Below are 26,275 nucleotides of genomic sequence, written 5' to 3' on the forward strand. Positions count from 1 at the left end.
GGACAACTTTATTTATTAACATACAATCAAAATCACATTTCAGTACAATTAGATTACCACCACACTTCTTTGCTTCCTCAGGTCTCCAGGATGACAATTAATCAGATGCTCCTCCACCTCCTGCTCATCAATTCCCAAATCCTCTTCCCCACATCACCCCATGCCCACAGGAAGTAGTCAGACTTGAATGGGCGTTCCTATACCCAAAGAGTCAGGAATGTTTGGATGGGAGCTCCACCTCAACCCCTGGCACACTTGCACCCTGGCATCCCTATACCCAAAGAGTCTAGAGTAGGAGCTCTACCTCACACAGCTCCTCCCCAAACCCATCCCTTCAAAGCCATGCCAAACATAGCTCCTACCCCAGAGAGGCTCAGGACGACTCCCACAGGGGATATATAAGCTGCATCCCCAAAAACACACTCATGGTTCTTCCGGTCTTGTCCCCTTCTCCTCTCGGCAGGGCAAGGGAATCACCTGGGAGGGCTTTAACCCTTAAACCTGGGTTTTCCAATTTGGTCTGATTTGTTTTGTTGCAAAGGTGGAGAGGCCTTCAGTAGGCCTAAAACTTATCAAAATAGAGAAAGATAAAAGCCTAGAGACAAAAGATAGACAGGATAATTTAAGTTAAGAAAAGATGGCTAGAAATAAGTCAAGCCAAGGCCAGACATTTCCAAGACCGAATAAACCTCTGTGTGTATCTATTTGGGAGCTGGGTGGTGGACCCCCAAAAGAGTCAAAAGAGTAAAAAGAGAAAAAAACCAACAACAGCATACCTTTCTTCACTACCCAAATATGAACCCATCTCAGTGTACACTCTAAATAACCTAATTAAGATATTCTCTTGGGACCCACACTGAAATATTAGGCCAAGCTCAGGGAATCTTTGGAAAGAGAGAGAGAAGTATTGCAAGAGCCAGAGGGGTCAAGGACATCACATGAACACCCACAGAAAAAAAAACTAACCTGGCTTGTAGAAACTCACAGAAACTGAACCAATGACCAGGGAGCCTTCATGGGACTGACCTAGGCACTCTGCATATATGTGACAGTTGTTTAGCTTGGTACTCTTGTGGGACTCCTAAGAATGGGAGGAGAGACTGTTCTCCATGATTTTGCTGGCTCTTAGCAAGGAACCTGTTTCAATCATACTGGGTCACCTTGCCCAGCCTAAACATAAGAGGAGGTATTGAGTCTTACTGTAACTTGCTATGCCATGCTTTGTTGATACCCATGGGTGGCCTGCCCTTTTCTGAACAGGGGTGGGTTGGGGGAAGGAATGGGAGAATAGGGGAAGGGACAATGGTGCTCAGGCTGTAAAATAAATAATAAATTAAATAATAAAAAATGATGTCCACTTGGAGGATGGGAAGATGGCCTAGTCAGAAGAACACTTGCTGTACAACTGTGAGAGCCTGAGTTCAAGTACTCAACACCCATGTAAAAACTTGGTGCATAAAATGCACCTGCAATCCCATAGCTGTTGAGAGGGAGAGTCAGAAATAGGAGGATCCAAAGTTCCAAATAGGCAGCTCATGCACTAAGGATAGGTCCTGACAGCCTGGGCGAAGGGAGAAAGAGACTGGACCTGCCTCAGTTGAATCTACCAGGCTGAGGTGAATCCCAGGGGAATCCTTGCCCTGGAGGAGATGGGAATGGGGGGCGGTGAGCTGGGGGAAAGGCAGGGGGGGCTGGAGGAGGGAGGGCAGGGGAATTCCGTGGCTGATATGTAAAATTAAATTCAATTATAAAATAATTTTTTTAAAAAAAGAAATAGGAGGATCCATTGAAGTCGCTGTCTACTAGCCTAGCTCCAGGTTCAGTGACAGAGCCTGTCTCACGAAATAAAGAGTGTGATGGAACAGGATATTCAGTGTTCTTCATTGGTCTCAATGCAAGAGTGCAGGTGTGTGTGTGCATGTACCACATGCTTGCACATTCATATGTGCATACATACAAACACAAAATATGTCCTTTTATTAAAATAGAATATGGGTCTACCAGCCCATACCAATAAAGACAACTCAGTGGTTTCTTGGTCCTCTTATCAGAATAGTATTGCTTATACTTGTTAGAGAATCCTAGGACATTGTGTGTGTAGTTTTTGCATGGTATTTACATGCACTAGGGCAATCACTTAGACTCCTTCCCTTCTTATCAGAGGTAGACACTTATTTCTGGTACTTTTAAAGTTCTAAATAAATGCTCAAGAGTTGGTCTCTCTGCTAAAAATAATGCTACCTGAGGTTTTGGACCTTGATCACCATCCCCACATTTTCACCTAACCCACTATGCATCACTGAAAGTTTTGTGCACTGAAAATGGAAATTCCTAATGTTCCAAACTAACTTCATCAAATAATTTACATTAATCTGGTGTTTGAAATCTCTAGTTCTTTATATTATCTTTTTACTTGTCTTCATGTCATATCTTACCCTCTCCCTTATTTGTAGCTATGATTAGGCTCTAAATTCCTCTTGAGTGCTGATTGAATTGGGTTTGGGGGTCCAAAGAACAGATGCTCTAATAAGCATTGGAGATAATAATGACACAATGAAAGAGTGAATCAGAAGTTTATAATTTATTAGTTCATACATTGAGTAAAGTAATCAAATCCAAGTTTGTGTCAATTGATATTACAAACAACAGACAAAACCATACATCCAATTAGGAATCTATCATGGTATCTGTTTCACCAATGTGTGACACTACATTTCCATGGGACTCACTTTTACAATTTCATGTTACCTTAGCCAATACTAAAAAGAAATTTATGGAAAAATTTCAGTTGGTTTTTAAAGTAACAAAACTCTTTGGTTGTAAAATTGAAATGCATCAATAAATGTGTCAAGCATAACATCAAGAAACAAAGGCTGTGAAACAAATTAATTTTCCATTAATGGAACATCTACAACTCACCAAAGCAATTACACATATCATTTACTCATTGTATAACAGAAAAAAGAAAAGAAAATATATGCTTTATTCCTGTAACCCATAAATCCCCCACTACATAGAAGGCTGACTCCTTTTCAGATGGAAAGTGAGTTGCAGCTATTTGTGAGAGGAGCTGCAGGACATGCACCTGGGATGAGCACTGGCCATGACAGCTGTGCAAGCCAAGACTGGAGATTCTGGCTGTGCTCTCTCCATTTGATCTTTAAGAGCTTCTTCATATGGAGTGGGGAAGAAGCTAGGAATGGTGTCATTGATCTTAGCCCAAACTTCCAGGACTTTCATTTTGCTGGTTTCTACATGGGCCCGGGAACCCCACAGGAAATAATATCTAGGGGATTTACCCTCAGACATCTTGCGGATCTCAAGGTAATTTTGCTCAACCAGATCTTTGGTTATGAGCCTTCGGGGCTCCCCAAAGATCAAGTGCTTCCTCCCTGCATACACTCCTAACACACTCAGGAATTTCCAGACCTCTTCCTCAGTGGCACAATTGCCTTTTGTGAATATCAGGCCCAAGATGGTCATCAGGAGACCCATCTTTGGCAACCCCCTCTTGCCACTTAGAATTTCAGCAGTGGAGAGACCTAGCTTGCTGACAATAGCATAGGACTGACTATTGGGATTGATTTTCTTCAACTGCATTGCAAAGATCATTTCCATGCGGGAGGAAGATTTCCTGAGGATGTCAGAAAACTGTGTTTTGTATTTCTTGTTGACCACCTTCAGCATATCAGCATCTGTAAACTGTTCACTCTTCTTAAACTTCTCTAGCAGGAACTCTACCAACATGCTAGCCTTCTTGGTAAGAGCATCTCGACATATTGGCTGAGTGAAGGCTTCTGCCTGGAAAGCACGTGGACTTCCCCCAACAGCACAGACATCACGAACCCCAGCACCTAGATCAGAGCCTGTGCAGGACATAACTGCATCAGGAAAGACAGGAAATGCAGCTCCCTGAGAAGCACGGGCATTAGAAGAGCTTGGGGAATTAGCTTGGCCAACAGGAGGACATGCTGATTCTCTCTGAACAGCAGATTGAGCACCCTGGAGACCTTGGCTCTCCTCAGGTGCCTGATTACCACGACGTTGTTTGGAACGGGAGTGGCCCTTATTCTTGTGGCCCCTAGGCATGAATGCAGGGGTCAAAGACAAAGGTCAGGACTATAGTTGGAGAACTGGCAAGGCAGGAACCTGGAGGGATACAATGACAACATGTGAGCACCATATCATCACAAAGTAAAGAATACTTTGCTTTTAGGAAGGTCTCTGTTTTCCTGGAGGGCAACATACTGTGTTCCTGCTCTCTTGTACAGCTTGGTCAGGACTCCTGTTCTGTAGGTCAGCTTGATTCCCAAGAACCTTGCAAAAGAAATTAGAGTTTGTTAGACTGTTGTATGATAGCCCAGTTGAGGATTCCTAGAGTGAGAAAACAAGCTGTTCTTCCTGAATAAGAGTCAAAATGCGCCGGGCGGTGGTGGCGCACGCCTTTAATCCCAGCACTCGGGAGGCAGAGGCAGGCGGATCTCTATGAGTTCGAGGCCAGCCTGGTCTCCAAAGCGAGTTCCAGGAAAGGCGCAAAGCTACACAGAGAAACCCTGTCTCGAAAAACCAAAAAAAAAAAAAAAAAAAAAAAAGAGTCAAAATGCTCATGGTTTACATTCCCAACCATATATCCATGGTTGGTAAAGTCTGAATACCCACTTGTCACTGTTACTCTGAAGTTCATGCTACACACTTCTATAGTTGCACACAGAAAAATTCAAAGAGCATTTTGCTGCTACCACTTTGTTCAAGGGACCTCAGGACTCCTAGTGCTGGCATGAGAGGAGATATTCTAGAGCCCTTGCTGTTACCAAGAATCTGATTCCCACAATGAACAAAGTCCTTACCAGACAAGGCCCCTAGCAACAAAGTACCATCTCCCTATCCTACCAGAAACAAATGGAGGTAATATATCATTTTGGGGGGTGAGGGTGGGGCTTCCCTGATCCACTCATGCTATCATACAGAGTTCTGGTGTGTGCCCCCTTCCCTACCAGTTATGGAACATGAAATCTCCCTAATCTTAACAATGAGCTTGTTTGTAACACAGCAAGTTCCAAGAATTCTCTTTCTGCTGCCTGAATCAACCAGCCTTGCACCTGAGACGCCATTCCCTGAGAGATGCCTTGGTAAAGTTAATGGCCGCTGGTCCTAGCTACTGTGTTCCAGAACTCCAGAGACAAGAGTAGGGTAGGACCTGCATGACCTCTTTTCCAGGAAGATGAATTACAGTTTGAGGGGAATCACTGAGGTTTAGGGTTGTCATCATTTTAATTCAGATTATCCCCCAAGGCACATAACAATACTTAGATGACTCTCTTACTTGATCAGAGGCCACACTTCTCAGACGAAAGCCTTGTCCCCGCAGGCTGGGGAAGCAGAAGTCAGAGTCATCTTCTTCCTGCCGACCCCCACATTCTTTTCTAGTTCTTGGAATAGAACACCTAGGGTGGTCAGTTCCATTGTTCCAAGGAGGAGGGGGAGAGTTCATAGTGGGGAAAAACAGACTTTTTTCCTGTTGATTTTTCAAGGGGCTAGGATACCTCTTGAATGAGCTGAGTTGGGAACTAAAGACCTCATTTCCAGTCCTGAAATTGGAAGGAAGATGAAGGAATTTTGAGCTTAAGATTCATGCCTACCACCTTACCATAAATTATGGATAGGGCCCCAGGAGGTCAATTTTCTTGTGAGGATAGAGCCCTGAGTCATCAAAAAAGTTTTTTCTCCTTTCTTTCTGGGAATGGCTGTATAGCCCAGGCTGGCCTGGAACTCCTGTTCATCCTTCCTGAGCTTCTAGAACCCAGAGTTAACACTAACACACTACAATGTTTACTTGTTACAAATTTTTAAATTAGATATTAGTTTTTATATTTTTATTTTCATTTTGAGGCAGCTTCTAGCTATGTAGTCCAATATCGCATCAGACTTGATGTATAACTCAGGATGACTTTCAATATTAGGAATTTATTTTGAAATAGTGTTTCATGGTATATTTTTTTAATTTAATTATTTTAGTTTTTTTATAATTTCATATATGTTTTACATCATTTTCTCCCCTCTTCAGCTCCATCTAAAATTCACAACTTCTTTTTCAATTACACATACACATGTATACACATTTTGATAGTATTTTGGGTTAGGACCACACTTTGAGACTCTCTTTCAGTTGAAGTTTTTACTTCTCTGTAGACTTTTATACTCATTTATATTGGTCGTTTAAATTTACTTCATGTGTTTAGAGTAATATAATAAATATTTCAATGAAAATATCCTCAAAATTTAAAAAATGGTACAGAGAATAGAATAATAAATCCAATTATCTGACCTTCCTCATCTTGAAGCTGTATTCTTATGAGAAGCACTGTGTTCATTTAAAAGTTTCTTATCAGTAGTTGCACTTTATAGGCAATGTTTTGTAAATACATTAGGTGTGTTGTCTTTTATGCTGCTATGTTGTCAGACATTACCTTTATTCATTTATATCTTAAGGAATACAGGATATTAATTTTTTTAATTCTAAAATTCCTATCAGTTTAATTGAGACAGTCGATTTGTTTGAACTGTTTGGGAGGCCCCCAGGCAATGGGACTGGACATATCCTTAGTGCATGAGGTGGCTTTTTGGAACCTAGGGCGTATGCTGGGACACTTTGCTCAGCCTGGTGAAAAGAGGGGGGGACTGGACCTCCCTCTACTGAATCTACCAGGCTGGGCTGAATCCCCAGGGGAGTCCTTGCCCTGGAGGAGGTGGGAATGGGGGGTGGATTGGGGGGCGCAGGAGGAGGGAGGACAGGGGAATTCATGACTGATATGTAAAATTAAATTAAATTATGGAAGAAAAAAAGAAAAAAATTCCTATCAGTTTATTACTAGAAATTCTTTGGGAAGACTCATCATTTTCCTTCATTTATCATGTTGTCATATTGTTAATATGTAGTTATAATATTCCATTATTGATAGTAAATCTTTTGTGCAAAAAGATTCTTGTCTTTTTAGTTTACTTATAACATTTTTTCTGATTACTTCATTTTTAGTTGGAATATGTATACATTTATTTATATAAATTATTATCTTAACAATATTTTTATTCTTTGCAAGTTTAATACATGTATAGAATGCATGTTAGTCATATACAGCCAGCCAGCCTCCCTTCAACTTTCTGTACTGTTTCCCAAACTAACTCCCTCCCAAATTCATGTCTTCTTTTATGTATTGTTAATAATAATACATTTAATCCAGTTAGTACTGCCCATAGGCATGTGACTTTGTTGACATATACTGGGGCATAAATGACCAACAAGTAGCCACATCCAGAAAGGAGAGTGACTTTCTCTCAACACTCATCAATTGCAAATAGCTCCTTCAATAAGGATGGAATTTCATGGGCCCCTCCCCATCTATGCAGAAATTTTGGCTGGCACTGTGCAGGTATCCAGAAATGGGATGAGTTGACAAGTGCAACAGCCATGTCATGTCCAGAACTCATCTCTCCTTCCTGTCTGCCAACTCTTACACTCTTTCTGCCCCTTCTTTCATAAATTTCCCTAGGCCATAGGTAGAGGAAACTTAATATAGATAAACGACCCATTCACAACTGAACACTCAGAGTTATTTGTACTCAATAATTTGACCAATTAGGAGTCTCTAATAACAACTACCCACTGCAAAATTTCCCTAGTGCTATTTTGTAGGCATTCAATTTTAGCTGTATCTTCATTATTTTTATCAGCAGTTTCTCTATGTTTAGTCTGATATTGATTCTCTAGTTTCCTGAATTTGAGGATATGTAAATTTTTTTCTTATAAACATGTTTTATAGTTTTTTTTTTTTTTTTTTTTTTTTTTTTTAGACAAAGTCTCTCTACATGGCCTTAGCCACCCAGGGACTTGCTTTTTATCTCACATTGACTTTCAACTCCAGTCTTTTTGCCTCAGCCTCCTCCTAAGTGCTGGTTGTACATGCGTGATGCGGAGCTATAAATATTTAATGGAACAAATGCTCCTATAACCACCATAATTGCCATTTATAAAAGGTAATATTAATGAAGTTACTGAGTGGAGCTTAAATATTTGAAAAATTGAATATATTATTAATGCTCTATACTAGTTTTAATATGGAGATATATATTAATATATTTTGAGAATATAATTATGTATACAAACACTAGGAAATACAGCAGAATTATATAAAAGTTTCATAATAATCCATGTGTTTGTTTGCTGTGTTATATTTTGTTTATTAATGATGGGAGAGAAACTTGATGAAATTGAACCACTAGTGACATATGTCTTTTTATTTTGTAGAAATTAAAAATATTATCCTACTGAATGTGTTTATGTATGATCCAGTAAAACAAATTCCACTCTAAATAGATAATTCAGAAGAGATTTATTTTATGCATAGGCTATTTTAGAGAAGTTTCATATTTTAAGAAATTGAACAAAATATTCTTTCGCTAGAAATTGCTACATCTAATCTGCTCTTGTATCTCTTGAGGTTAACATCTTGCATTAGTGAGCTATATGTGTTACTATAAATGTCTTAATATTGATGTATTTTTATTAAGCAGCATTCACATTATGATTCACTTTAAGTATTATATACTCTTATAAAATATTTGTACATCTGCCAATACGGAATCATGTGAATCATATTACTACAGTAAGTCTTTTGTGTTGAACTTAATCATTTATATTTCCTTCTTCTTGAACACCTTATCTTTTTTGAAATTATTTATATTTTAAAAATTATTTATTCTTTGACATTTTCACACACACACACACACACATATATATATATAAGTTTTTTTATCATATTCACACATAATTCCTTCTCTTATTTCCTTCTCCACCTCTGGTACCCTTGTCCCTAACTTATTGCTCTCTTTTGTCTGTTTTTATAACCCACTTATCTTAATTAGGATTATTTGCATAGACAAAGTTGTGTAATTATTTCCAATGTCATGGTCAACTTAATAGCGTCTATATTACTGAAGGAAAAATGTCTTCCTATACCCCAGCAGCCATTAACTGCCAAAAGCTTCTTGATAGAGATGGAACCTCATGAGTCCCCTCTCTTATCTTTAGTATAATGCTGACAGACCCATCTTGTACAGTTCTTCTGAACATACCCATAGCTTTTAGTAAGGTCATAAGTAAAACAGCTAGGTCAACTCCAGAAGGTATTATTTCAAGGTACTCCTCCCCATCCTCTAGCTCTTTCCACAACCACTTCTGTAATGTTCCCCAAGCCTTGTTAGAGAGGTAATGCAGCTGTTCCATTTAGTATTGAGTACCCTATAACCCCTTGTTCTTAGCATTGACTAATTATGAATCTCTTCATTAAAAGCTTTTAAAATGATTTCCATGATTTTGTCTTTTTTATAACTGTATAAAGTTGGAACCACAGCAAGTTATCTTTTTCAGATAGGCTATTTCACTTTGCTGTATTCATTTAGGATTTTTCATGTCTTTTCATGTCTTAATGACTTTTTGAGATTAGAATATAATTGCATCATTTACTCTTCCCTTTCCTCCCTCCAAACTCTCTAATATATATATATATATATATATATATATATATATATATATATATATATATATATATATATATATATATCCCTCCACCTTGCTCTCTTTCAAATGCATGAGTTCCTTTCTGTTGTTGTTACTTATGTGTTTGTATATATTTCTAAATATATAAATATAAGTTTCTCAGTTTATATAATGTTGTTTGTATGTATATGTTTTCATGGCTAATCATTTGGTATTGGACAACCAATCAGTGTACTCTTCCCAGGGGAGGACTATTTCTCCTGCTTTCAGCATTCCTTACTTGCCTATAGTTATTTTTTCTCCTTTGGAAACTTGCATAGTTGCTTCTCACACCATGAAAGTTAGCCATCAGAGAGGAGGCTTTGCCCAATACAGCTTGAATCCTCTAGACTCTGTGCCCCCAAGGGCATGCTATCTTTAGCAATAAGGACTTACCTTCCACCTCTGAGGGGCAACCAAGGAAATAGCCTACAATATTTTAGGACTCTCTTGGACAACTCTGACTAACAACTCAAAAGAAGACTTCTTGTTGGGGTTCAAGTGGTCCATAGTTTACTCCCCAAGCATAAACCCTGTTGCAAGCTAGATTCGTTTTGGAAGAGAGAGAGCCAATTGAGAAAATGCCTTCACCAGAATGGGGTATGAGCCTGTGGTACATTTTCATCATTTATAATTGATGTGGGATCACTCTGCTCACTGTGGGAGGTGCCACGTCTGGGCTTGTGGTCATAGGTACTATACAAAAGCAGGCTGAGCAAGGCCTGAGGAACAAGCCTATAAATAGCATTCTTCTATGACATCTGCATCAGTTCCTTCCTTCACATTCCTGTCTTGAGTTTCTGCCCTGATTTTGCTGGGTGATAATCTGAGATGTGAAACTGTAAGCTAAAATAAAACCTTTTCCTCTTCAAGTTGTTTTTGGTCATAGTGTTTTATCACAGCAATGTAAATCTGAACTAAGAAGGTTTCCTTATGTCTTTTTCAGGCTTTCCTAACATTCTTTTACTCTCCTCCCTCCCCTCATTTTCTACTTACCTCCCTCCACTCTCCATAATTAGACCCCTACTTCTCCCATTCCTTCCTTCAGTTAGCTTGGGTACCTTTTCACTTTCCTTGTTTCAGTAGACTTTTAAGACTTAGAAGATAGCTCAGTTAGTAAAGTGCTTGCTTTATAAACCTGAGTTCAAATCCAAAAGCCCACATAAAATTTCCGATATACTTTTAATGCCCATACAATCATTATTTATGGCCTATCTTTGTATTTTTATTTTCATAGCTTATATTTTTTCCTTCTTAATGTGACTTGAAGTCTATAACTTTCACCAGTCTTCTGAAAATGTTAGAATTTGTTTCTATTGGTTTTCTCTATCAAATTTTAGTTTCATTTGTTCATTTTAATTTGTTTAAATTTTCTTTTTATTATAATTACCTATGGTAGAAATTTTGCATGATTATATTAGATACCATTTCTTTTTTAACACATAAATTCACAGCTATGAATTTCCCACTAAGTACTGCTTTCTCTGCCACTCAGATATTTTGATGAATTTGCATTCATTTCATTTATCTCAAAGCACTTTTAATGTTTTTCTTTAAAGACTCCTTTAATGTGTGTTTTCTTTAGAAGCATGTTCTAAAACATCTAAATATTTAGGGTTTATGATTAACTGTAGTTAATTTCTACATTAATTTTTTATGGCCTTACAGAATACATTGTATGGTTTCTGTTCCTTCAAATTTGTCAGTGGTGTGTTATTAAATGGGGAAGAACTCGCTCTTTGTGTGTATGTATCCTTTGTAAGCTTATAGATGTGGTCTATCATGATCAATATTGTATAAAGAGATTGTAGATTGAGATAAATGAAAGCAAATTCATTAAGATATCTGAGGGGCAGAGAAAGCAGTACGTAGAAGGACTCGTGCCTTTTGGCTTGTCAATGACTCATAAGATAATGTTGAAATATTTAACTACACAAGTGGACTTGTCTTTATATCTATTTTGTTTTCATTAAAATTGTGTGTGTGTGTGTGTGTGTGTGTGTGTGTGTGTGTGTGTGTGTGTGTCTCAGTGGCTTCCTTGCATGCATGTCTTTTTACCGTATGCATCCCTGATACCTGCAGAGGCTAAAAGAAGGTTTAAGATTTCCTGGAACTGGAGTTACAAATGGTTGTAAACTGTCATGTGGGTGTTGGGAATTAATTAATCCTGGGTGCTGTGGAGGACCATGCAGTGCTCTTAACTGCTAGGCCATCTCTCCAGCCCCTTTAGAACTATTTTTAACACAGGAATATTGAGTCTATACACAACTATGATTGTCATATTTTCTTGGAGAATTAATCCCTGCAGTATTATATTATAGTCCTCTATCTCTGATAATTTTCCTCTGTCTAAAATTTTGCTTTTTCTGAAATAGATATGGCTGTTTTGGCATTGTTTTTATTTCTGTTAAAATGTTAGAACTTTCCCCTCAGGTTCACCTTTAATATGGTTTTAGTCATTGTATTTAAGGTTATTTTTTTCTAGACAAGACTTGCTTTTATAACCTATCATGAAACCTTCCAGCTTTTAGATAGTATGTTTAGTTCACTAACTTTTAGCATCTTTATTGTGATAGTTATACTAATATATAGCAAGTGTCCTTTTGTTTTGTATTTTTTGTCATTTTTGGCTTTCTGTTTTGCTTTGATATTTTCTATAGTAATTGAGAAAATTTTATTTTTCTGTTTATTCTCTTAACATAGAAATTATACATTTTCAAATATTTGTTACTGATTTCCTTAGATTTTGAAGTGAATCTTTTCAAACAATCAAAGTTCACCTTGAAACTCTATTATAACACTTCATGTTATACACCATAGATGGTGCAAATATCTTCTAGCAGATTATTCTCTTTTGCTTCTTTCTCATAACATTTCTCTCATGTTCTTTTATTATCATAAGATATAACTGAATACAGTTATTATCATTTCAAGCTAACTTTTATCAGCTAGATCTATTGAGAAACCATAATAAAATATTTTGTTTTTAATGTTTATTTATTCTACAGCACAGTTATGCTTTCTTATAAATCTAAGTTTTTGACTTACATAATTTTTTCTTTCTGAATGAGTTCTTTTAATATTTCTCACAAAGCATGTTTATCAGTTGCAGAGCATGTTAGATTTTGCTTATCACAGAGAAACTTTGCATTCTTCGTGTTAAAGGAAAATTTGGTGGCTATAGAATTCTAAGTTGGTGGGTTATTAAAAAACATTTTATATATTCAGCTTGATTCTCTCTCATATTTCTGCTTAAACTACAATTCATGTTCATATGTTATCCATTTTTTTCTGATATAATTCTTAAGATATTAACTATAGGTATTTTAATTACCTGTTCTGATAATTCCTAAATGTATTCCATACTAGAGGCTGATCCTAATACTCACGCTATTTTATGAGTTCTTGACTTTTTGTCTTTTAGCATTATACTGTCTTGTTGAAAATGAAGTATAATGTCTTAGTTATAAAGAACTAAATTAATTAGGTATGCATTGTGAAATTTTATATTTTTCTAGCTAGGATTCATGTGTTTAGTATATCCATGGGTGTTACAAGCAGAAACCTCCACTGCTATCCTTCATTCTGTCTCCCTTATTCTTCTGAAATATGTAATTTTGTCCTTAATATTTCTGCGTTATTACACAGGAGCCCTCTGGATATGGTGGTATAATGTAAGGTGAGGAGAATCATTCTCTAACCTATGATTATGCTTCAATATCTTGGTGAGTCTTTGTCAACTGACTACTTCATGAGGAACTTTTAAAAGTTTTTCACCCCAGGTAAGGAAGTGAGGAATTTATGCTACTTGACATTTTACTTCCTTGTCTTAGAAAGCTAGAGTGGTGGGGGCATGTCTATTCACCTTCCCAATTTGTTTGAATGTTAATAAAATCCTAAGTCATTTAGATTGTTAAATATTTTTAATTTATTTAATTCATTTTGTTTTCAAAATAGCAAGATAATTTCTTAAAATAAAAGTTCAAAATATAGTTTATGAAAAACTCAGTCAGTAAAGAATATTGTTAAATTTCTGATTTGCCCAAGAAAATGCAATAAAAATGATATTCATTTACAGGAATCTTGATGCCATGTGTTCCCAGAACTCTGTATATTGTCCTGGAAATGTTCAATATTGCCTTTTTCTACTTCTGAAGCACAAGACTCTAGTGAACATTTTCCATATTCTTAGTTGGCCATCTGCTATGCCTAGGTGACTGTGATGTTTATTCCAACCTTATCTGAGGGAGTCTATGCCCAATTATGAGAAATTTGTTTTGGCAGTTCATAGGGCTTACCATGATTGCTAACAGGCACGACTACCAAGTTCCCTAGTAAATACACAGTTGTGGCTCATTATTGAAGTATGGGACACATATGTTCCACCTTGTTTTCCAAAAGACTGAAAATCATTCTTGGTGAATCCATTATTTCCAAATAGTTTCAAAACACAACTCTCTCTTTTCCCAGGCTAGTTTTCCAGGCTTCATCATTTGTTGTTCCCTGTCTCTTCATCCATTTTGCCTTTTATTGCAATTTTCCTTATTATTTTTTTTCACAGAATATATTTTGATTATGTTTCCCTTCTCTCAATTCCTCCCAGATCTCCTGCATCTCCCTACCTACCTAACTTCATGTTTTGTTTGTCTCTCTGAAACAACAAACATAAAAAAACAAAAATATAAAAATAAAAACAAAAACAAGACAAAAATGTCAAAACAAAATGAAACAAAAAACCCACCAAAACAAAACAAACCATGGAGTTCGTTTTGTTGTTGTTTTTGTTAGCCAACTACTCCACTTTTTAGAAATTACACATACTCTTCTTTTTACCTGAATAATATTTGGCTAATAATATGATGTGCCCGTGATAGATAATCTTGGTTATCTACTTGACATAACTTGTGTTATGTGGCATTTTCATTCAGTCCCTCTGAAATGAAACATTTTTCTACAGGAGGGAGGATAAGACCCATGAGACTCAGAGGGAAAATTTTTAAAATGTTACAAGTTTAGGAGAAGAAAACTTAGAAATTTCTTGAGGGCATCTCCCCAGCAGTATATAATGGAAGGCTGGTGGAGGAGATTCTGATCAGCCAATCTGCAAAGGGAACAGATATTAAGACTGTCAAGTTGCCTATGAGCTTTGCAGGGAACTTCAGTGTTGCAGCATTTCTGAATCTTCACCCATGTATATTTGGAGTTTCTTATGGTGAGATAGCTGCTTTTAAGTCATTCCTGATTCTAAGTAACATCTCTCCCATATGTCTGTTAGACTCAGCAAAAATTCACTTATTCATTAAACTGTATATTACTGAAATTGTTGCTTTAGTATATCATGGGTACCTTTTGTGAACAGACATGGAGATGTTTGCTTTGGTGTGTGTGTGTGTGTGTGTGTGTGTGTGTGTGTGTGTGTGTGTGTGTGTGTTTTCTGTATCTAAGAAATTTTTATCACACAACACCTGACAGTGAGGAGCCTTGGTTTGGGGAATTGCCCCTATTTGATTGGGCCTGAGGAGGCATTTTCTTGATTGCAAATTGAAGAAGGAAGGCCCAAACATCCATTGTAGTCAGTTCCATCCACAGGTAGGTGGACCTGAGATGTATAACACAGGCATCTAAACATGAGTGAGGAAACATGACAGTAAACAGTATTTCTTCATGGTCTCTGTCTGAGTTCCTGCCTCCAGGTTCCTGCTTGAGCTCTTTTTCTAGCTTCTGCTAGCTTCCTTCCCAAGTTGCTTTTGATTATGACGTTTTTCACTCAACATCAAACTAAGACAATTTCACATAGTCATTATCCATTCATCAGTTGATGGACATATTGGCTGTTTCGATTTCCTGGTTATTGTAAACAGAGCAGCAAGTATGGATAAGCAAGAATCTCTGTAGTAGGATATAGAGTTCTTTGGGAACATGTCCAGGAGTGATAGAGCTATTTCTAGCTTTTTGATGAAACTTCACACTGATTCCCATAATAGCTGAACCAGTTTGCATTGAACTAACAGTTAATTTGTTTACCTTTCCTTATATCCATGCCAGCACTTGTTTTTTTTTGTTTTGTTTGTTTTGTTGTTATTGTTGTTTTATCTTAGCCATACTGACTAGGGTAAGATGTAATCTCAAAGTAGTTTTAATTTGTTTCCCTGATGGCCAAGGATGTTGAACATAAAAATACTTTTATCAGTTTTTTATTTGTGTTCCTTTTAATCATAACTCTGTTTATATCTGTGCCTAAAACATAATCATGTTGCTTATTTTCTTGGTGTTCAGCGTTTTTAATTCTTTATATATCCTAGACACAAGCCTTCTGTCAAAAATGTAGTTGTAAGGATTTTTCCTATTCTCTGGGCTGCCATTTCATTCAAATGATAGTGCCCTTTGCTGTACAGAATATGCATGCATGCAGTTCTCAAGCAATAAAATAATAAAAAAAGTTTTATATTCTGCTCTAGAGAAAGTTACATGAGTTGTTGAGAAAAAAATATATTTTCAGTAGCTTTACAATGGAATTTGTTGAATCTGATTGATCTCTAGCACAGCTAAATTTTGATGTTTCTTTTCTGAGTCTATCTCTGGATGGCCTACCTGTTGATGAAAATTACATGTTGACATGAGCCTCAAGTTTTGTATTGGGACCTATATGCCCCTTTATGAAGAATAGTATTACTTTTATAAAATTGAATACACCAACATTCAGTCCTGATATATTTAAAACCATTGTGTCCTTTTGGTAAATTGTCACCTTTATTTGTAAACACCTTTATTTATTCTGACTACATTTTTTTTTATTAAATTTGATTTGGAATTCTGCTTTTTGTCAGGCAATAATATAGATAGTTCGGCTCTCTTTCTGATTCCATTTATTTGAATATACTTTTTCCATTTTCCTATTCTTGATCTTTATACGACTTTGTAGATAAGGTAAGTTTCTTGAAGAAACTATGGCCTTCTTGCTAGTCAGTCACTATGTGTCCTTGGATGGGAGAATTAACACTGCTGACCCTCAGGGTTATTTCAAATAATCTACTAATTTTTGTTTTTTCCACCTGTGTTTTCTTTTTCTTTTATTTATTTTGTATTTGTAGTGGAAATTAGTGAGGCAATTCCACGTAGTTTATCTGTTAGTCAAAAGAGGTTTATTTTGGATAAACTTACAGCAAGCAAAGAGGCGGGTTATGGGATCCAGGAGAGGTGAGGCACAGTCCAATACGGTTCTCAGGAGAACTCCGACTTGGTCTGCAGACCAGCATCCAGCATCCAGGATCATGAGGTAGCCAAGAGAGAGCTAGCACATAAGCACCTGAGGTCTTAAGAGGTCCCACTCTTGCCCACACCCCAGGCAGGGGCAGGTACCTAGCAGTTATCTGCTGCCTACTAGAGGTGGTGCTTCAGGGATGAAGCACAGACAACTATCCCTACATGTATTTATTTATGTATTAATCTATTTATATATTTTATATCCTGGTCATAGTTTCCCTCCCTCCTTTCCTCTCACTCCCCACACCTCTGTTACCACCCCCAATCCACTCCTCCATTTCCATTCAGGAAAAGACAGGCCTGCCATGGATATCAACAAAACAAGGCATATCAAGTTGCAGTAAGACTGGGAAAGGGGACTCCCCTGTGGGATGGTCTGTATGTTAAATTGCTCTGATTGGTCAATAAATAAAACACTGATTGGCCAGTGGCCAGGCAGGAAGTATAGGCAGACTAACAGAGGAGAATGGAGGGAACAGGAAGGCAGGAGAGACACTGCCAGCCGTCACCATGACAAGCAGCATGTGAAGATGCCGGTAAGCCACGAGTCACGTGGCAAAGTATAGATTTATAGAAATGGATTCATTTAAGATGTAAGAACTGGATAGCTAGAAGCCTGAGCCATTAAGCCATACAGTTTGTAAGCAATATAAGTCTCTATGTGTTTACTCGGTTGGGTCTGAGGAGCTGTGGGACTGGCGGGTGAGAGAGATTTGTCCTGACTGTAGACCAGGCAGGACTGGAGAAAACTCCAGCTACAGGACTCAATATTAGGCATAGGGTCCCAAAAGCCAGGGAAAGAGTCAAAGACAACTGCTGCTCCCATAGGATTCCCACACAAAGACCAAGCTACACAATTGTAACATATAAGCAAAATGCCTTGGTCAGTCCAATGCAGGCTCCCTGGTTGTCAGTTCAGTCTCTGTGAGCACCTATGAACCCAGAATAGTTAATTCTGTGGATTTTATTGTCGTATCTTTGACCCCTCTGGCTTCTACAATAAGTTCTTCTCCTTTTCTGAAGGATTCTCTGAACTCCACTTAATGTTTGGCTGTAGGTCTTTGCATCTGTTTCCATCAGTTGCTGAGTGAAGCCTCTCTGATGACAATTGGGCTAGACACTAATCTGGTTATAGGAGATGGCTAGTTCAGACTACTAGGGATCTAAGCTAGAGTCTTCCTTTGAGATTACTAAGAGATTCCCTTGAACCAGGTTTTTACCTGACAATGAGATGCCCCCCACTTCCAGTATTCTTTTTTAGTACTCTCCCCTCCTTTACCCTCCACCCCTTCAGGCTGATTGCTCATGTTCCTATCCCCACCCACCCTCAGTTCACTCACAAAATCTCTTTTATTTCCCCTTCACAATGAGATCCATGTGTTCCTTCTTGAGCCTTCCTTGTTACTTAGCTTCTCTGGGTCTGTGGATTGTAGTATGATTATCTTTTACTTTATAGCTAATATCCACTTATAAGTAAGTGTATACCATGTTTGTCTTTCTGAGTCTGGGTTACCTCATTCAGGTTGATTTTTTCTAGTTCCATCCATTTGGCTTCAAATTTCATGATATCATTGTTTGTAACAATGAGTAATACCCCATTGTGTAAATGTACCACATTTACTTTATCCATTACTCGATTAAGAGACACCTAGATTGTTTCCATGTTCTGGCTATTACAAATAAAGTTGCTATGAACACAGTTGAGCAAGTGACTTTTGGTATGGATTAAACAGCCTTTGGGTATAGTCCCAAGAGTGGTATGCTGGGCCTTATGGAAGACTGAGTCCCAGTTTTCTGAGAACTGTCATATTGGTTTCAAATATACTGTATTCTGTCATTATTATTAGAAATTTAATAGTTATTAAAAAGTGATTGAATGTTTCTTAATTCACTTCTCTATCTAATCTTCAAATAAGGTTTGTGTTTTCTTGAGCTCTCATGGTTGTGTGTTTTGTTCTTTCTCATTGGTCTGTGCATAAGTTTCCTCTAAATATCTTCTGTAATGTTCGTCTAGTGGTCGTGAATTGCCTTAGCTTATGCTTATCTTGGAAGATTATTATTTTTCATTTGATTTTTGAGTACTAAATTTTCAGGAAATAATAAGCCAGGTTGGCAGTTATATTCTTTTAGTACCTAGAAACACCACTCCAAAGTTTCCCAAGGTTTTATAGTTTTTGCCTGGAAATCAAAAGTTATCATGGTTTCCTTTCATAGCTGAATTGACATGTCACTCTGACAGCTATCAACAATCTGTTTTCCTCAATCTTGGTAGTTTAAATGAAATGTGATGTGGAGAAATACTTTCTGGTTTTGTCTATTTGCATTCTAAATGGTTTCAGTACCTTGATGTTCATACCTTTCTCAGAATTTGATTTTTTCCAATTATTTGTCTTAATAGGTTTTCTATACTTTCAGTATAATCCATGTACACCTCCAACTAACTACGTTGTTCTTAAGATTGATCTCTTAATGTTATGTCAAATGCCATTCTTATTCTAGGCATAATTCATATTTATTTTCAGATTTACTGTCAGGATAGAATTCATCAACATTATATTTAATCCTGGTAGTCTTCCTTCTGTTCCATTTACAATTCTGTTGAGGTTTGCAACTGAATTTTTTCCTTGAATTATTGAAGTTTTAATTCTAAGAAATATTGTTTGTAATCTGAGAAGATCAAAAACAGAGACAGGTAAATTGTGAATAGAAGCCAACCTGGGTTATATAACAAACAGCATGTCAAAGAGAAAAAATAAAAATGAACAAAATAAATTTAAAACAAGAAAAAAAATGTCAGCCAGGCAGAGTAGCACACACCAGTGGGTAGGCAGAAGCAGGCAGAGCTTTGTGAGCTTGAAGCCAGACTGATCTACAGAATAATTTCCAGGACAGCCAAAGATACACAGAGAAGTCCTGCCTAGATAAACAAAAGAAGAGGAGGAAAGAGGGGGGGGGGGAATTACCATCATCAGAATATAAGTCTGTTTTTTGGTTTTTTGTTTTTTTTACAATCTCTTTGCTTTGTTTATTTCTTTCTATTGCAGTACTGCAGACCTAAAATGGAAGCATTGTAATTGTGAATTAGAGGTCAACCTGGATTATATAGCAAACACTGTATCAAAAGGAAACAAATGACCCCCCTCAATAACAGGTCATGGCCTGCCTCTCTGAGTTTACATGCCCACCACCCACCCACAACTCTCAAAATACTTCAATTACCAAACAGTGTTTTGCTACATAAGACCAGTGCCCTGGGCCCTGGATCCTCATCTCACTCCTGCCTATGTCAAAGATGTTAAATTTGGTATGGATGCCTGAGCCTTAGTACTTCAAGGTGTAGACAGATGTAGCTGTTAGAATGGGACCTAAGAGAAGAACAGTGATTATTGAACAGAGTTGGTGAAACCCCCAAAGTAATGAAAGATGAGGTGACTGTTGAAAAAACCAACTGTGGGGCGGTGGTGGCACATGCTTTTAATCCCAGCCCTCGGAAAGCAGAGGCAGGTGGATCTCTGTGAGTTCGAGGCCAGCCTGGTCTACAGAGTGCCCTGTATCGAAAAACCAAGAAAGAAAGAAAGAAAGAAAGAAAGAAAGAAAGAAAGAAAGAAAGAAAGAAAGAAAGAAAGAAAGAAAGAAAGAAAGAAAGAAAGAAAGAAAGAAAGAAAAAGAAAGAAAGAAAGATTTAAAAGATAAATATCAGAATTGGAGAATTAAACTGGTTAAAGATGTGGCCAGTAAATAAAATGAAGAGGACTTTCATGGCCCCACCTCTGCTACTGTTCCATCATGTTCTATTGCCAAGGATGGCTTTGAGTAGATCAGCAAAGGTGCTAACCTGGTGGGAATGGGAGAAGTGTGATGTTGGCTGTGGTTACTGTAATTGCTGAAGTTCTAAAACAGTCTGAACCCATGACAATCCCTAAAGAAATTGCTCAGCTTGCTAAGAGTTCTGTAAGTGGAGACAAAGGCATTGCATTTCTGATTCAGTAAAAAAAGGTTGGAAGAAAGGGTATCTATCACCACAGTGAAGTATGGAAAATCCCTGAACAATGAATTATAAAGGATTGAAGGAATGAAGTTTGATAGATATTTCTGCATATCTCATTAACACACCAAAAAGTCAAAAATGTGATGCCTATGTTTTGTAGAGTGAAAAGAAAAATTCTAGTGTTCAGTCCATTGTACCTACTTTCAAAATTGCCAGACCTCACTGGAAGCCCTTGGAAATAATCACTGAAACTGTTTATGGAGAATCTAAGTCCATTGGTTTTGAATAGGCTAAAAGTTGGTCTTCATGTTATATCAGTCAAAGCTCCAGGGCTTGGGGACAATAAAAAGCAGCAGAAAGATATGGCTATTGCTATTGATGGTGCTGTAGTTGGAGAAAAGGGGTTGAATCTAAATACTGAAGATGTTCAAGCTCATGACTTAGCAAAAGTATGAGAGATCAACAGCATCAGCAAAGATAATGCCATGCTTTTGAAAGGAAATTGAAATTGAAAAACATATTCAAGCAATCACTGACCAGGTAAACATGACAACTAGGAAATATGAAAATGAAAAGCTGCATGAGAAACTGCCTAAACCTTCCAAAGGAGCAGCTGTGCTTAAGGTTGGAGAGACAAGTGATGTTGAAGTGAAAGAGAATACAGAGTTACAAATTCCCTAATTCTACAAGAGTAGCCCTGAAAGAAGGCATTGTTCTAGAAGGGGATTGTCTGCTTTGGTGAATCCCAGCCTTGTATTCATTAAAGCCTGCCAATGAAGATCAGAAAGTAGGTATAGAAATTATTCAAAGTGCACTCAGATTTCTTGCAGTGACTATTGCCAAGAATGCAAGATCTTTGATAGTTCAGAAAATTCTGCAGAATACCTCAGAAGTTGGTTATGATGCTGCACTCAGGTATTTTGTGCACATGGTGGAAGGGGAAATCATCAATCCCACAATGTTTGGAAGAACTGCCTTACTAGATGCTGCTGGGGCAGCCTAATTGATAAGTACAGTGGAAGCTATAGTGACAGGAAATCCTACAGAAGAGACGGTCCATGGTATGGAAGCAATGTGTGGAGTGGGAAGGGTATGGGGGTGGCATGTTCTAACACCAAGAATAGTGTTGTGCCCTTATCATTTAATTGAGACAAGAAGCTCATGCCAGATTCCTCACCAGTGACTTCAGAGAAGTCACCTAAAGAAAATGACTAAAGAAAATGCTGACTAGTCACTATAACCATCAATTAGTGGTTTCAATTGACAATATACAAATGTTTACTGCTGTCAATGTCCATGACAAAAAATAATGTTTTATGTTTTTAAATAAAGATATTTCTTAAATTCCTGAAAAAAGAGAAATAAATGAAATAAAAACTAAATACAGAAAATGTAGGTTATAAAACAGTAAAAAAGGAAGGAAGAAAGAAGAATGATAAGGATTAAATGACAAAATTTTGCTTCCTAGTGATTTGAATTTAGAAATTTCTTTCCAGGTTCTACTGGTGTGAAACAATGAAAGATAATGGAACATCAGATGAGTCTAATACAATTTCTGTAGGTTCCTACTAAACAAGTATGCAGGCTAAGACTCAGGCTCAACCAAATAGTGATATTAGTGACAAAGTAGCATTAATTCAGAATACTTAACTTCCATGACCACTAGTAACTACTGCTGGTGCCAATGAGATTTGAACTATTGAGTTAGACATTGTTGAACTAACTGCAGAGACTCCCAGTCTGTGCACTCCTTGGCATACTAAATGTCATCATCAAGACTTATTCTTACATGTGTTGGAGAGCTAGGAGAGTAAAAGAATCACTTTGTTTTACTCTTCCATGTGAGAATTTTAGTGAAATAAGTAAATAGTTAAATAAATAAATCAAAACAAACAAACCCATCTGTTGAACTTTGGCTCTAGGCTATAAAGCCTTACCCCAACTAAATCTAAAGGTGGGCAGGCTCTTTACCACAGATGATATAGGCCAGCACAGCAATATACTTTACAACAAAAATGCCCTGTTGCATAACCCCTTAAGTAGGTTTATACCAGTGACTTCCCATCTCAATGCGTTGATTTATGTCAGCCTTCCACACAAACATCTTGACAAGAGGGTTCTCAGGTTTTACGGACCCTCTGTAGGTTTTCATACACAAGATCTTGTAGTCCCCTTCTTCACCGGGAGCTTGCATTCTAATTATGGCCTACTTTCTGCTTCTCTCTAGTCTGCCTTTCTGCTTTTCCATGTTTTTGAGATTTCCTGTCTCCTCTGCCTTGGTTCCTGATGCTATTTATGTTTATCATTATTTATAATATAGTTTCTTGAGCTGGGCAGTGGTGGTGCATGCCTTTAATCCCAGCACTCGGGAGGCAGAGCCAGGCAGATCTCTGTGAGTTTGAGGCCAGCCTGGTCTACAGAGCGAGATCCAGGACAGGCACCAAAATTGCACAAAGAAAGCTTGTCTCAAAAACAACAACAACTATATATATATATTTTTTTTTTCTTTGACTGTCCTCACTGGAAGACTCAAATGGAAAAATCATTTAATTTTCTATCTTACCCAGGATTTCAAGGACTGATGATTTAATGAAGAAACCCTGTAAGCTCTGATCATCTCTTACAATTATTGCAATGAAGTCAAAAGTGGTTGATACTTAACATCCTTTGAAAGTATTTGGACCAAGAGATTGTATTTTCTGATCTGAACTAAGTGACCTACTTAAGGCTGTGGGAGTAGATAAGCCTTAATTTCTTAAAGTTGCCTTCATCCTCACTGGGAAATCTACCTGCTTTTTTGCACACAATGTAGTTAAATCATTTGTTTGTGTGCATACAAGTCATCCATTACTGATCCTCCTTCCCCAAGCCTTTGGGTCCCTTAAATGAAAAGTCTTAAAAAGAGTATGTAAATTTTCATGGATATATAAACATTTTCCTTGCCAGGATTTCAAAAATTGGACTTCTTGGAAATGTGTACCATTTCACCCTTAAATACAGATCTTTATTCCAATGCTTTTATTTAATGTAACAGAAAATTCTGTCCTGTGAGAGTTTATGGTTTAATTTTATATGAACATGCTGTGAAGAATTATTTGCACTGCCAGAAAAATGCCAGGAAACCAGAAACTTTATGATATTCTGTATGTTGTGTGTTTGGTGTTAGATTCTGAGACAATATAGATGTGTACATTTTCCAGTGGGAGAAGATTAGTCATATGATTCCTTTCCATAACAAGATGATATCAAGTGAAACAAACTTTTAAAAAAATATTTTCTCCCTTAGTTTTTCAGCTATTCTCTCAGAGTAAGGGGGAAATTTTACTAATAAAATGTGGATGTCGGCATGGACATGGGCCCTTTTTCATTCATGCTAATTTCACCAGTTTCTTGAATCTCATAGACATTCATACAATGGATGATCATTGGTGGACACCTACCAGTACACCAGGGATTTCTGTGCTCCAAATGTGTATTGGCAAGTTCCGACTCTTCATATATGAAGTTCTTGTCCCAGCAGATATGTATATGTTTACTTTTATTTAATGTGTGTGCAAGCACTGATCTATGAATGAAACAGGATGTCATTAGGTGTCATATTGTTACTATTTTTTTGGATAGTAGTATTTAGTTTTACTCTAGGTCTATGAGCTATCTAGACTCAGGTTCTTGGTCAGCCAAGTAGTGTTGGGAATGGGTTCTTTCTTTTGGAGTGGGCCTTAAGTCAAATCAGACATTGGTTGACTGTTCCCACAAGCTGTATGTGTCCATTTCTTTCATATGTCTTCCAGGCACAAAAACATTATAGATGAAAGACTTTGTTTCTCTTTTGGTGTTTATGTTTCTTTTGGTAGCCTGCAGGGTACCTTCCCATACCCAAGACACTAGAAAGGAAGAGTGAAGACTCTATGTAGGCACCTTCATGACTTCTTCATGTTCAATGGGTTATATAAGTGTTGTCTTCAGCAGTGGGTCCTTGCTGTCAGTTTGTGGAGAACAACTTCAAATCTTGACAACAGTCTGCATCATTTGGGAATTCCTATTGAAACTCTTTGGCCAATAACTCAATATAGATGTAAACCAATCCCAGTACTAGATGCTTCATTTGGTGAAAAGAGATAGCCAACTGGGACTCTGTCTCCTCCATTATTTGCTAAATTTCTTTAGTTAATCTTCATATATGTATATATTTTATGAGCTTCTACTGTATTTACTTTCCATACTCACTGTCCAATGGCCCTTACTCTTATCTATCTGTATATTTCCTTCCTTGTCCCCTCTCTCCTTCCCCACCTCCACCCCATGTAATCCTAACATTCCAGCACCCCCATCCATATATAACTATCTATTCTATTTCTCTTTCCTAGAGAAAGTATCTGCCCCTCTTCCTCAAGTCCCTTACTCTACACCTAACATCTGTGGTTCCACTCATTGTAGCTTGCTTTCATTGACTTAAGAGCTAACATCCACATATAAGCAAATTCATGCCATATTTTTTGTTCTGAGTCTGGACTACCTCACTCAGGATGTTTTGTTCCAGTTCCATCCATTTAACTGCAAATTTCAAGATTTCATTTTTTAGTCCTGGGAAATATTACTCATTGTGTAAATGTAGCACATTTTCTTTATGCATTCATCTGTTGAGGGACATTTGGCTTTTCCTGGCTATTAGGAATATGGTTGAACAAGTGTTTCCATGGTAGGATGAAGCATCTTTTACATATATGCCCAAGAGTGGGATAGCTGGATCTTGAGATGGATTGATTCCCATCTTTTTGAGGAACTGCCACACTGATTTCCACAGTGACTGTACAAGTTTGAACTCCCACCAGCAATGGATGAGAGTACCCCTTACTCCACATCCTCACCAGCATGACCTGTCACTTTTTGAATTAATCTTAGCCATTCTGTCAGGTATAAGATGAAATCTCAAGGTGGTTTTGATTTGCATTTCCCTGCTGACTAGGGGTGTTGAACATTTCTTTAAGTAAGTGTTTCTCAGCCATTTGAGGTTCCTCTTTTTGAGAATTCTTTGTTAAGATCTGCACTCCATTTTAATTTGGTTATTTGTTTTCCTAATGACTAACTTTTGAGTTCTTTATATGTTTTGGATATTAGTCTTCTGTTGGATATGTTATTGGCAAAAAATGTTTTCATTTTCTGTAGGCTGCCACTTTGTCCAAATGACAATGCCCTTTGCTGTGCAGAAGGGTTTCAGTTTCATGATGTCTCATTTAATGATTGATGATCTTAGTCTCTGTGCTATTTGTGCTCTGTTCAGGAAGCTGTCTTCTGTGGCAATGAGTTTAAGGCTATTCCACACTTTCTCTTCCATCAGGTTCAATGCATCTGGTTTTAGGTTGAAATCTTTGATCCTTTGGACGTGAGTTTTTGTGCCGGATGATAAGTATAGATCTTTATGGATTCTTCTA

The 26,275-nt window shown here is 37.4% G+C and overlaps 1 protein-coding gene and 1 pseudogene across 1 annotated transcript; one reads left to right on the forward strand and one right to left on the reverse strand.

The window, feature by feature from the left end:
• Positions 1 to 2,596: 2,596 nt before the first annotated feature.
• LOC114683258 (melanoma-associated antigen B4-like) lies at positions 2,597 to 5,407 on the reverse strand. Its single transcript, XM_028857472.2, has 3 exons — positions 5,324 to 5,407; positions 4,249 to 4,317; positions 2,597 to 4,149 (listed from the first exon to the last, which is right to left on the reverse strand). The coding sequence occupies exon 3, from the start codon at positions 4,087 to 4,089 to the stop codon at positions 3,055 to 3,057; it is 1,035 nt and encodes a 344-aa protein (XP_028713305.1). The 5' UTR covers positions 4,090 to 4,149; positions 4,249 to 4,317; positions 5,324 to 5,407; the 3' UTR covers positions 2,597 to 3,054.
• Positions 5,408 to 20,032: 14,625 nt separating this feature from the next.
• Positions 20,033 to 21,585, forward strand: LOC114683259 (annotated as a pseudogene).
• The last annotated feature ends 4,690 nt before the right edge of the window (positions 21,586 to 26,275 follow it).

Source organism: Peromyscus leucopus, chromosome X (genome assembly GCF_004664715.2).
Source record: "Peromyscus leucopus breed LL Stock chromosome X, UCI_PerLeu_2.1, whole genome shotgun sequence".
NCBI classification, from domain to species: domain Eukaryota; kingdom Metazoa; phylum Chordata; class Mammalia; order Rodentia; family Cricetidae; genus Peromyscus; species Peromyscus leucopus.